Source organism: Pristis pectinata, chromosome 10, assembly GCF_009764475.1.
Source record: "Pristis pectinata isolate sPriPec2 chromosome 10, sPriPec2.1.pri, whole genome shotgun sequence".
In the NCBI taxonomy this organism is placed as follows: domain Eukaryota; kingdom Metazoa; phylum Chordata; class Chondrichthyes; order Rhinopristiformes; family Pristidae; genus Pristis; species Pristis pectinata.
This window is the reverse complement of record NC_067414.1, coordinates 32395900-32409547: the sequence shown is the minus strand read 5'-3', so window position 1 is coordinate 32409547 and position 13648 is coordinate 32395900. Positions and strand designations below refer to the sequence as shown.

General features: G+C 39.0%; 1 protein-coding gene across 1 annotated transcript in view; it reads right to left on the bottom strand.

Annotated features, from left to right (window-relative positions):
* pex7 (peroxisomal biogenesis factor 7) overlaps positions 1-13648 on the bottom strand; it is a 62451-nt gene that overhangs the window by 33934 nt on the left and 14869 nt on the right. The window contains exon 5 of the mRNA XM_052024798.1: positions 11569-11677. Within this exon, the coding sequence (XP_051880758.1) occupies positions 11569-11677 (109 nt within the window). The remainder of the gene's footprint in view (positions 1-11568; positions 11678-13648) is intronic.

Below are 13648 nucleotides of genomic sequence, written 5' to 3'. Positions count from 1 at the left end.
AGAAATTCTAAAATTAACTTGTTTTATTATGTAGGTGCCATTACTGCAATCTCAAAGATTTAAGTTTTCCAGCAGATCCTAAACGGTTTTGAGCTTTAATCCATCTATCTGGATATGTCTGTGCATTCATTTTAATTTAGCAATTGCCGCATGCTAAATCTGTAATTTCACTTTTCAAGTAGTTTTATTAGTAGACATATAAATACAGATCAAATCCCTAAATAATGGCACACAAGAATAGTCTAGATTACTTAAACAAATTCTGCAAATAACCTTATCCTCTGGAGACAACAGACTGTAGATGCTGGAATCTGGAGCAAAAAAATGAGATGCTGGAGGAACTCAGCACTGACTATCCATTTCCCTCTTCTGATGTTGCCAAACTTTATCCTTTGTTCTGCTGTCTCCTAACACATGATCTGCATATACCATTGTATACAATACACAGTGCACAGCAGCACCAACACATTGTGTTTTACTAAGCAAAGTCTGAAAAACCTAACTGATGTGTATTTTAAAGGTATCATAGGTTATGCAACTCAAAACCACCTAGTCAACAACAGGAAGGTTTATTTAATCCTGCAAAGGTTCTGACACTACAAGCACTGTACTCACATATTCATGCATGTTGGGCTAATAGATTTCCAGCAGCTGCAGTTTTATAGATTTTCAATCCCTATCACATATGCCATTTGGACCCATAACCTGTGTGATCAGTCACTTAATAAGTTGATTATACTGTCCAATCAGTCATATAGCACAGAAATGGGTCTTTTGGCCCACCACGTCGATGCGACGTTTTTGCCCATCTATACTAATCCCATTTACATTAGGGCCATATCCTTCTATGCCTTGTTTATTTAACTGTCTAAATGCCTCTTAAATGTAGTGATTGTACCCCATTCCACCACCACCCCTGGCACTGTGTTCCAGATATCAACCACCCGCTGTGGAAAAAACTTATCCCTCAGATCTCCTTTAAAACTCCTTCCGCTCACCTTAAACCTTTGCCCTCTTGTTTTTTTCATTCCTATCATGAGAAAAAGATTTGACTATCTCTGCCCTATGCCTCTCATAATTTTACATACTTCTATCTCATTATCTTACATACTTCTGTCAGGGTACAACCTGGCCTCCTTCGCTCCAGGGAAAACAAGCCCAACCTTTAGAACCTCTCCCAATAAGTAAATACCTCCAATCCAGGCAACATACTGTTGAATCTCCTCTGCACCTTATCCAGTGCAATCTCATCCTTCCTACAGTGTAGTGACCAGAACTGCAAACAATACCAAGTGCAGTCTAACCAGTGTTTTGTAAATTTGCAACATAACATCCCTACGCTTATTTTCTATGCCCTGACCTATGAAGGCTAGTGTTCCATATGTGTTCTTCACCACCCTACCAACCTGTGTTCCTACTTTAAGGGAACTATGGACTTAGACTATATATCTTTGTTCATCACATTCCTTGGTGCTCTACCATTTACTGTGCACGTCCTACCCCTATTTGACTTCTCGAAATGCATCACCTCGAACTTGCCGGGATTATATTCCATCTGCCAATGCTCCACCCAACTTTCCAACTGATCTATGTTCAGTGTATCCTTTCCACAATCCTCACTGTCCACATCACCGCCAATTTTTGTGTCATCTGTAAACTTACTAATCAAGCCTCTTCAGTGATTGGTCAATTGACATTGGCAGATGTATTGGTATTGGTTTATTATTGTCACTTGTACTGACATACAGTGAAAAGCTTGTCTTACAAACCGATCGTACAGGTCAACTCATTACACAGTGCAGTTACATTGAGTTAGTACAGAGTGCATTGACGTAGTACAGGTAAAAACAATAACAGTACAGAGTAAAGTGTCACAGCTACAGAGAAAGTGCAGTGCAATAAGGTGCAAGGTCACAACAAGGTAGATCCTGAGATCATAGTCCATCTCATTGTATAAGGGAACTGTTCAATAGTCTTATCACAGTGGGGTAGAAGCTGTCCTTAAGTCTGGTGGTACGTGCCCTCAGGCTCCTGTATCTCCTACCCGATGGAAGAGGAGAGAAGAGAGAATGTCCCGGGTGGGTGGGGTCTTTGATTATGCTGGCTGCTTCACCAAGACAGCGAGAGGTAAAGACAGAGTCCAAGGAGGGGAGGCTGGTGTCCGTGATGCACTGGGCTGTGTCCACAACTCTCTGCAGTTTCTTGCGTTCCTGGGAAGAGCAGTTGCCGTACCAAGCTGTGATACATCCAGATAGGATGCTTTCTATGGTGCATTGATAAAAGTTGGTGAGAGTCACAAGTGGCACAAGTGTGCCAAGTCTACCACAGCCAGTGGACCTTGCACCATTTTGAACATCAGCTTGGTTTTGAGGACCTTATCTTTCAGTTTCAACTGCATGCAATTAGCCAGTCTCTCCGTCCTTTATCTCTCAGGAAAGTAACATGTTATTGTTTCATTCGGGATCCCTCGGTTTCCAAGAAATTAATCCCATGATACACTGATTTCATTGTTACTATCTTTATCAGTCATTTACCTCCTGCCCCACACATTTGTAGATTTTGGCATTCTTGTCTCCCTGTTTCCTGTTTCAATTCATTTCAATTCAATATACATTAAATTCTGTCAGCAAATTCCACTTTCCTCTGAATCTCATGCATAGTTCATGAGCTTTAGGTAGTCACCTATAGTGCATATACTTTTCATTTAAAAAAATCTTGGATTTATGTAGCTTCACTCATGTTCTTTTCAGGGCAACCAATGCACATTACAGCCAATGAAGTACTTTTAAGAATAATCCAAGAGTAACGTAACTGTGATAAAGTAGCAACATAATTAGATAGTACAGAGATTTACAAACAAAAGAGTCTTGAATTTATGCAATGCCCTGCTGCATCTTTTAAGAAAGTTTCCAAGTGCTATGCAGAGTGGCATGATACGAATAAAGCTATGAAAGGGGGCTCGCTATACAAAATAATACTCTAATGACAAGCAGGAACTTTTGTATTTGAACCTATTTCATGTAAGGGTGTCATGGTGCAGGAAAAATTAATGTGACCAGATACAAAGTTAAGGATATATGTCTCTGTAAAATATGATCCAATTTTCGATTTCTAACATATTCCTTAAAGCGAAATTCAAAAGTGAAAATCATCAACATTGAAACAAACTTTAAACAGAAGGCAGCCTGCGAATGGAAAACAGATTTTCAAATGGATTACCACTATGCTTAAGGGAATAATAATAGCTCAGTCACTGATTTAAATGTCAGATAGAAATTGTGATGATCCTCAGAACGTACAGAAGTATGCCAGCTGAATGAATTCTACATAATTTTTAAGTGAGCATAAAAAAAGGTAAATATTTCATACCAACAAAACACCCTTAGCTCCCACACCTGCCGGCTATGATGCAAGTGTGCCACCTTGTAAACTACCCACCTACTCCAGCCATGGCAGTCTGCAGGTCCCCCACAACTGAACTGAAAGCTCATCAGCCAACACACAACTGAAACAAAAGCAAGTCATTACAAACTCAAAAGAACTGCCTAAGAAGAATAATACTCTGGATGACAACGTGCTGCTAACAAATAACAGAATATTGAGTAAACACCCTAGCTTTCAAGTGACTTACATGCATGACCTTGTGATATCCATCTGCAATATAACAGTGCAGGTTAAAAAGCAGTACAATATAAAAAGCAGACACTGTAACTTCTCAAAATATGAAGAAAAAATGTAAAATGCAGCACTTAATTATATATCATGCGGATGCTGGACTTGCCATGTATTTTCAGTTTATGCATTGCTTTTCCAAATTATTACATTAGATCGTTCAGAGATTGAAAAAACATTACTCTGTTTCTGAAAGAGCGGCATTATTTTTCACTTAAACAATTGCTTGGGCCCATAATATTTCTCAAATAAAGTAAAAGCGATATGAGAAAAATAGATATCATTAAAGAACCAATTAGGAAGGTAAGAGAAAGGATAGGCAGGGATAAGTTTTAAACATAGACATGAAGATGTTGGTTGGGGCTAGAGGAGGAGTTCTTGAAGTGTGTGTGGGTAGGGGTGGGGGGAAGGGGATTTGGTTGAGTTAGGAAATGAATTTTATGTGTTATTAATGTAGCTGAAAGGATAGTCTTTAACAAGTAGAGAGAAAGTGTGAATCAGAAGGATAAGAGTCTGTGATCAAGATGTAGGACCTATGGAGGTTGTACAAGTACAGAAGACAATAGCCAATTAAAGACTTGAGGCCCCAGGGGCAGCAATCAAAGTCAGCAAAGACAAGAATCATGGGTAACCAGAGGTTAGATACAGGAGCAATGTGTGTACTGAAGTTTAAGGAGGGCCAATGAAGGATATGCAGAATTTCTAAATTGATGGACTGAACGGAGGTCTCTGATTTGTCACAATTAACATCCAACATCCAACATCCAGTACTAAATGAAAAAAAGTCTCCTCCATCTAAAATAATGAAAAGTTTGAAGTAATAAAGAGGTTCTGTTGAGGTAGTAGTAGTAGTTAGGATCAAAATTAAAAAGCAGAATCACAGGTAATCACCTCTGGATTATCAACTGAGCAACTATAAATTAGCATATGGCTACTATTGAATGTGTGACTCAAATACTGGCATGGGAGGAATGGCACCATTGTTGGAGAAAGATGGGGCTGTTCCATCAGGACGGGTTTCACTTGAATCAGCTAGGTGAATCATGCCTTGGTGAATCCTACTAAAGACATAGGGCTGTGGGGATGGCTTTAAATTAAGTAGTGCAGGGAACAGTTCGGGCAAGGGAAAATTTAGAAAGCTATAACGAAAAGGCAAAGTGACTTTGCAAGGGTAGCAAATTGGATAATGATAACCAATGTGTGTCTTGAAGGTACATGCATACAAGCATAGGAGCAAACTCCAATTAAATAAGGGATAATAGTAAAAATAAGAAAAGAGAATGCTCTTTTGAGTACTTGTAACAAGATGGATGAATTAATGGTACAAATAGAAATAAATTGTTCTTCTCTGTTACTAAGGTAAGAATGCAAGGTCACCAAGCCTGGGAAATGAATAGTCTAAAGCAACTGACATCTTGGATGTATCACAGAAAGGAAGAAGTGCGGTAGTCTGTTAATAAAGAATTACAGCATTATAGTTGTGAGAAATCATCTTCGTTCATGAGACCAACTGCAATCAGTTTGGGTGGAGGTAAGAAACAGGATGTGGATAAAGTCACTGATGGAAGTAAAGTACAGGCTCTCCAGTAGTAGCTGCATTGCTTGTCAAAATTTATATTAAAAAAAATGGGGGTAGGAAGAAAGAACCTGCAATAATCATGGGCATCTTAATCTTGACATAGATTGAACAAATTGGATTGGCAAAGGTAAGCCTTGAGAATGGGTTCACTGAGTGCGTTCAAACAGTTCCTTGGAACTACTCTGTGGAACAACCAAAAAACAGACCATTTTAGATCTGTTTTGTGCCAATGACACAAGATTAACTAATTATCTCAAAATAAAGGATGCTATCAGGAAGGCTGATCAGAGCTTGAAAGAATTTCACATTCAGCTTAAATTAGGTCAGGTCAGAAACTTGTGCTCAGTTTACAAAGGTGAAAGCAGAATTGGATAAAATGGACAGGAAATCAGGACTAAAAATAAGACAATAGACAAATGGTGGCAAATGTTTCATATTTGGCATATTTGAAATGTGGCATAGTTCATAATTCTCAGCAAAGATACATTCCATTCAGAAATAAAGACTCCACAAGAACCATAATCCACCCACAGCTAACCAAATATTTAAAGCTGGCATCAGAATGAAAGGCACAAAATACAGTGGTGAATATTTGGAAACCTGCAGAGAATGTCTAAAAAGATAATCAAGGAGGAAGCACATGCATTGTGAAAGAAATATCAACAACGCCATTGAGGATTTTTACAAGGACATGAAAAAATGAAGAGCTAAAGTAAACCAGATCTTTAGAGGATGGGGAATTAATAAAGAGAAATAAGGAAATGGCTGGGACATTGAATAAACATCCCAACTCTTATATTCTATACCCTGACCAATGAAGATAAGCATGCCATATGCCTACCCTATCCACCTCTGTTGCCACTACACACATGTACCCTGAGGTACCTTTGTTCATCAACCCTCCTTGGGGCCCATACCATTTATCGTACCTGTCCTATCCCTCCTTGACTTTCCAAAATACATCACCTTGCACTTGATGGGATTAAATTCCATCTGCCATTGCTCCACCCAACTCTCCAGCTGATCCATATCCTGCTCTAGCCTTTGATAACCTTCCTCACTATCCACAACACCAGCCAGAGTTCCCAGCACAGCAGCAGTGGAAAGAGCAGGTGTTCACTCCAGGTTCCTATCACAGCAACACTGTTAGGCACCATCCCTCTTTATGTAAAGCTGCAATGACCCCTTTTAGGGCTGAATCCATTGGCGTTCTTGTTCACGGGACACATCCTGGACACTAAGCAAGGTACCAAAGTACAGTGGAGTCAGTGAGGTTACAGGGAGCAAGCAAGAAAGAGATCAGATCAGCCACGATTTTTTTTTGTTTTTAATCACCAGTGCCTCTGCTCACCTACTGCTGTAAACATGCCTTTTGTTACCTGTGAAATTGTCTATTTCTATTGCATACAGAAATACAGCTCTGCTCTGCATATTCTAAACCCAAGCTGATCATTCATCACCCGAAGCTCAGCAACCTGCACTGGCGTCTGGTTATTCAGTGCCTCAAATTATTTTTATTGCTTTCATTTTCCAATTCCTTGTTGGTTTCAGCACCCTCTGAAGGCTCCTCACTCCACCAGTTTAGATCTCCAATACAGCCTTACTCCCATGCCTCATTAGTCACTGTGCCTTCAACCAGCTAGGCCATCAGCTCTGGAAACCTCTCAGTCTCCTCATTTATCATTTTTTTAAAACCTATTACCTCAAAGCGTCAGTGTATAAATTCTGAAACTGAGTCGTGCAAGTAGATGTTTGACCAGATGACCAAAGGCTTGATCAAGAAGGTAGACTTTTGAATATAATAAAAGATTGTTGTAAATATGCAACAGTTTAGGCAGCATCTGTGAGGAGCAGAAAATAATCAACATTTCACGTTGAAGACTATGCATCAGAACTGACTGGAACTTTCAACCGTTATGATCGATTGGTCATTGACCTGAAATGTTAACTGTGTTCCTCTTGCTATCTGACTTGATGAATACTTCCAGAATTGTGTGTTTTATTTGGACTGGGCTTCATTAAAAAAGTTGTACCCAAGATTGTTAAACTTCATTCACTGTTGCAGGAAGATCCAAAAAAACCACATTATTTCCTTGTAATCTTGGTCACCAACTGAACAAACTTCCAAAGGACAACATCGACATGGGAAGGCAAAAGGTACCGTCACTGAATAACATGCTATTCATCAGTGTTTTTTTTTAAAAGAACACACAAACAAACCTTTCAGACAAAAAAAACCCATGGCTTGACAGTGGTCAGACAGAAGTCTAATAATCATATGAATGTGTATGTTCTGGTGGCCAAGCCTTGTTTGAAAGCCAAGCAATAAATAAAAAACATGTGGCTTGGCTCTGGAAGATTTTTTTTAAATAAATCAACATCTACAAGAGACAAAGCCAATGTTCTAACAACACCCAGAATGAAATTTGCAGAGTATCATCCAATTCTAATGATTAATTAATAAAAAAATAAAATTTAAACTTAGAGTTAGGGTTGATTGTTACTAATCCATTCATCACGCGAACAGCATTAAAGTACTCATTTTAGATTAAACAGTTTACTGAACTTATTTGACAAATTGTGAAAGCTGAAACTGAATCCCACAGAAAAAGTACATTATCTAGAGTCTGATGAAAAGCAGATGGGAGTGAGATTCGTGGCCTGCAGCAGACTCTCAGAATCTGCAAGTGCCCTTAGCTTTAACGCCACTCATTTTTAAAGTACAGAGTTCAGTTGTACCTTTATAACATATGTTTTTCCACAGTGTACAATGGATTAAGGGGTGCGTATATACAGATCATATAATATTCATACCCTCAAGACACACATCCACACTTCTGTCTCCTCTTTATTAATTAGAACCAAAATAAACTTTGACAAAATGCAGATTGATTTTTTTTGAATGAACCTCTTGTACAACAAAGATGAACTCTTGATCTCTCAGTCGACCTCGTCATGGCCCATGCGCCTTATTGTCTACCTGCACTGCACTTTTTCTGTAACTATAACACTATATTTTGCATTCTGTTATTGCTTTTCCCTTCGTACTACCTTGATATACTTATGTTTGGAATGATCTGTCTGGATAGCATGCAAAACAAAGTTTTTCATTGTATCTTCGTACATATGACAATAATAAACAAATTACCAATTTTAAAATGCACAATCTACAGAACCACCATAATCTATATTGTTACAGATAAATTTGTCTAAAATGGTTCAAAATGTTAATCTGCCCCAATTACACAGCAGTAAATGACATCAACTAATAGGTGTAATCAGCGCCAGTTACTGGGTGGTGTGGAGCATGTGGGAAATTCAGTAATACTACTGGACATCTGACTATTTCTATCCAATAACTGCCCAAAATACTGACAAACATGTACCAAACAACATGATACCCATGCCAGTGCACACACTGAATCAGATTTTAAAAACACAGCATTGGGAAATTGGGATAGGACATGGGAAAATAATCCCCAGATCTGACAATGCTGGAAAGGATCTCAAAGTCCAGAGGTAGTGCTAAATTACCAGATGCTACCATTTTATAGAAAAACATCTCAGACACAATGGACTAGTTAGATTTCTATCATCAGGAGAGCAAACGAATCATAGAATGGAGTGGGAAAGTATGTCTAGAAGGGCATTTAAAGCTTTTATAAGCATTAGGACTGGTGGTAGTTTTGTGATTTAGAAGCAATGAGGAAAACTTAGAACAGTACAACACAGGAACAGGCCGAACATGATGCTAAATTAAACTAATTCTCTTCCGCCTGTACATGATCCATATGCTTACATATCCCTACATTCCCTGCACAGTCATGTGTCTATCTAACAGCCTCTTAAGTGCCACTATTGCATCTGCTTTCACCACTCCCCCCAGCAGCCCATTCCAGGCACCCACCACTCTCTGTGTAACAAAAAAACTTTCCTCCTCTCACCATAAATGCATGTCCTCTAGTACTTGACATTTCTACCCTGGGGAAAAAAGATCCTGACTGTCCACCCTATCTATGCTTCTCATAAACTTGTAAACTTCTATCAGGTCACCCTTCAGCCTCGGATACTCCAGAGAAACAATCCAATTTTGCCCAACCTCTCCTTATAGCTCATACCCTCCAATCCAGGCAGCATCCTGGGAAGCCTCTTTTGCACCCTTTGCTAGGCTGAAAATTTTTGCCAAAATGTATTTTTACAACATATTTTAGTTCCAAAAGGACAAGGGAAGTTAGAGTTTGATGAGAACCTCTTGTTCCCCCCCACCACACACACACTTTATGCAAGTCATTGAAAAACCCTGACTTTGCATTTCAAACATCAATTTCAAATTCAAAAGAATTTCAAATGCCGTAAATTGCATAATCTTTTCATTTAATTTGAGATATTATCCTTTCCTTATGAGACCAATTAATTTTAACATAATCATCACAATGAATATTTTGACCTTCAGAAATACTGCATGGAAGCCTAATTGATGTATAATCTAAAACTCAGGAAGAATGTTAGCCTAAAACAGTGAATGCATATTTGAGAATCGATATTTATTTCTGAAACAAACAATGTTGCAGTGTTGGCGCCACCATGTGGTATTAGACAAGCAACACATCCCAAAAGTAAAGTTGTGTGATTTGACAACTTACATTTAATAAGCACCATCAAGTCAGCTCAATTCAATATTGGGCTTCAACATGCCTAGATGAAAGATCAGGTCCCATTTCTCAAGCTTCCATTGAGTAACATAATAGAAACAGCACATTATCTTATCTTATTTTCCATCTTGGCATGTTGAAGTGTTGTAGCCTCAATACTGAATTCAATCATCTCAGAACAACCTGCTTTTCCTGTGTCATGCCTAGCCAGTTCTGATGCAAGATCATCCACCTTAACTCAGCTTTTCTCTTTCCACAGATGCTGACAGATCTGTTTGGGTATTTCCAGCATACCCTTTTGTTTCAGATTTCCAGCAATTGCTCAATTCTGTCTCTTGTGTGGGCAGGCACGGTAGTGTAGTGGTTAGCGTAACACTTTACAGCGCCAGCGACCTGGGTTCAAATCCGGCCACTGCCTGTAAGGAGTTTGTACCTTCCCCCCGTGTCTGCGTGGGTTTCCTCCGGGTGCTCCGGTTTCCTCCCACATTCCAAAGACGTACAGGTTAGGAAGTTGTGGGCATGCTATGTTGGCACCAGAAACGTGGTGACACTTGCAGGCTGCCCCCAGAACACGCTACGCAAAAAGAAGCATTTCACTGTGTGTTTCGATGTACATGTGAGATAAGATATCTTATCTTATCACAGTTCAAACATATTCTTATTTTTTTAATCTCTAAAAGCCGTCATTCACCTGTTAACTGGATGGCTTCGAAGCATTGACATTCTTGATTTTCAGCCTATTACAGAGATCTTCTCTATTCTCTCCACCCCACACCCTCTCTGCAACTTCCCATGAAGGGTCATTGATTTGAAATATCAACTCCATATATCTCTCTACAGAATGCCACATGACCTGCTGAGTATTTCCAGCCTCTGTAGCTTTTTTGTTTATAATTAATGATCTAGCTCTAATCTTGTTTCAACAGCATCAAAAGCCTATTGCAGGTTAAACTTGTAGTGCATAGGTGTCACAAAACAATTCTTCAATTAAAAATATAGAGTTCAAAGGATGTAATAAAAATTAGACTGTTTTCAAGCAGTTTCTTTTCCTTAAAACCCAAAGAAATGTAACCAACTTTGAAGACAGCTATATTTGAGAATAATTTCCCATTTTAAATAAAATCTGCAAGTTACAAATTTCATTCCAAATAAACAGATCTTTGTTATTGCACCACGCACATTGTATTGCAGTGACATTACACAGAATTCACACCACACAAAATTACTTCACAGTATTGGAACATATTGTGTAAATTATGATTTCATATGTCAAAAGATAAGCAGTTTACCAAAATATTTCCAAAAACATTCAAAAGGTTAGGTTAAGTGGTGGGATCAGGAACCTGAGTTACAAAATTCATTAGTATTTTTAACAAACAAAATGGCACCGGAGCATGGCGACTCGTTGGAAGCTGCTCTCTGCAGACTTACTCATTACTTTTAGTATAATCATTCTACACTTTTAAATTTAAATTCTATGTCACTATTACTAATAATGTTCTTTTACTCTGTATTCTGTTATTGTTTTACCCTGTACTACCTCAATGCACTGTGTAATGAATTGATCTGTACGAACGGCATGCAAGACAAGTTTTTCACTGTACCTTGGTAACAAGTAACAATAATAAACCAATACCTAAGTACTTATATTGAAAAAAGATGTACCTGAGGCTGAAGCAAAACAACCTGGGATATGTGGTGACCAGATTGTGCTGTAAATGACACTTTCATGTCCCCGGAATGTAGAAACTGAATCTTTTACCAATGGATCCCACTGCAGAAAAGAAAAACACTGATCAACTTCTCTATAAACAGACATATCCAAGAACTAGCACATCATCTAAATACAATGTCAGGGTCTCTGTAGTCAGAGTTCAAATGAAAGGCCTTTGTTTGGTATAATGAGTTTGACAGTTATTTTTGGACCATTTTAAAAAGAACATAATGGGTAAGTCCTCTGTGAAAAACAACTTTAGGTATAGAGACAACTTCTTTTGAAATTACAATGACAGTCCACAACAAAACTTCAAGGAAAAGTATTGGACAGATCTTTCAACCAAAGGGCTGCCTTTATTAAGAAAGCAAGTATTAGTTTTGGGAAGGGATACAAGATAAATTCTATCTATAGCAAGTAAAGATAATATTTCTTTATTAGTCACATGTACATCAAATCACACAGTGAAATGCTTCTCTGCGTAGGGTGTTCTGGGGGCAGCCCGCAAGTGTCGCCATGCTTCCAGCGCCAACATAGTATGCCCACAACTTCCTAACCCGTATGTCGTTGGAATGTGGAAGGAAACTGGAGCCCCCGGAGGAAACCCACGCAGACGCAGGGAGAACGTACAAACTCCTTACAGACAGTGGCCAGAATTGAACCCGGGTCACTAGCACTGTAATAACGTTACGCTAACCACTACACTATCGTGCCTGCCCTACACTACCGTGCCTGCCCCTTACACTACCGTGCCTGCCCTTTTACCAATTATGTTTTGGGAAGAATCCAATGTTTGCGTTCAGGATTGCAGTGAATGGTATATCACATTCGGTTATGCTGCTTATTGGTTGCTCCATCTCAGATAAAGCCACATTATGGTACAAAGCCAATACTTTTAGAAGTAATGGGGAATTCATGTGGCAGCACACATGTTACGGACTCAGTGAAAGTCCCTTTAAGATAGAGAGTGTGTGTGTATGTGTGTGTGGGGCGTGCTTACGTCAATAGAAGATAAAGGACGTAATGACGTTGCTGAAGAAGTCAGAAGAAGGAGAGAGAGAGAGAAGGGAGAGAGACACCAGCCTGCTTGTTTTCTCTATCGATAGATGAGAAACAATAACTGTGTTTGCCACTGAAATCCATGTATGGAAAAGTTGGAAGTAATCCGGTGGAGTTCACTTTGTTGCTGACCTGTAGAAGGAAACAGGTATTTGTATGTGGACGACCACGGTTCGGATGCTTTTCGGGGTGAGGAAGTCACTACCGAGTAAACACTGAAGTGTCGTTTGGGTTCCATCGTGGAACATTTGGATTTCGTATGTACTCTCTCTATGTTTTTCTACATCTACATCTTATCTTCAGACAACGGTGGTTGTTGAAGAAGCCCTTGCTCATGTTTCACCTTATGGCTTGCGGAACTGAACTTTAAGAACCATTCAGGAACTGGGAGTTTTGGACTTTGTCACACACACACACGAAGAGTTTAGTTTTGGGGTTAACTTTCGAGGTTTAACATTTTTGAATTCTAACATAATAACATTTTTTTTTAACTTTTATTTTACGTATTATCATAAGTAGTGATTAATAAAATAGTTTTTAACACTGAATCATGCTCAGTGTGTTTCTTTTGTTGCTGGTTTATGACACACAGTACAGTCCTATTACCTGTCAACAGAGTGCAGGTTTCTTTAAATTATATAGGAAAAGCACCTGAATCTTAGAGCAACCAGATTAATTTAAAGGGTGAGATCAGTGATGAGGAGCAAAATTAATTGCCTTGAGAAGCCAGTGGTGATCCACCACCCTGAACTGCTTCGTGTTGAAAGTAATTCCATAGTACATTTTGGTTGGATTCACAATGAACTTAAAAATCAAGTGGTGGGTGCCAAGGGGATGAAGGATTAAGTGGGGTTGGAACTCGGAGGTGGTGGCATTCACATGACCCGCTGCCCTTGTTTGCAATAATGACTTTAAGAGGTTCTGAAGTACCTTGTAAATAGCAGACATTACCTTTGCCTTTTCTACTCTAAA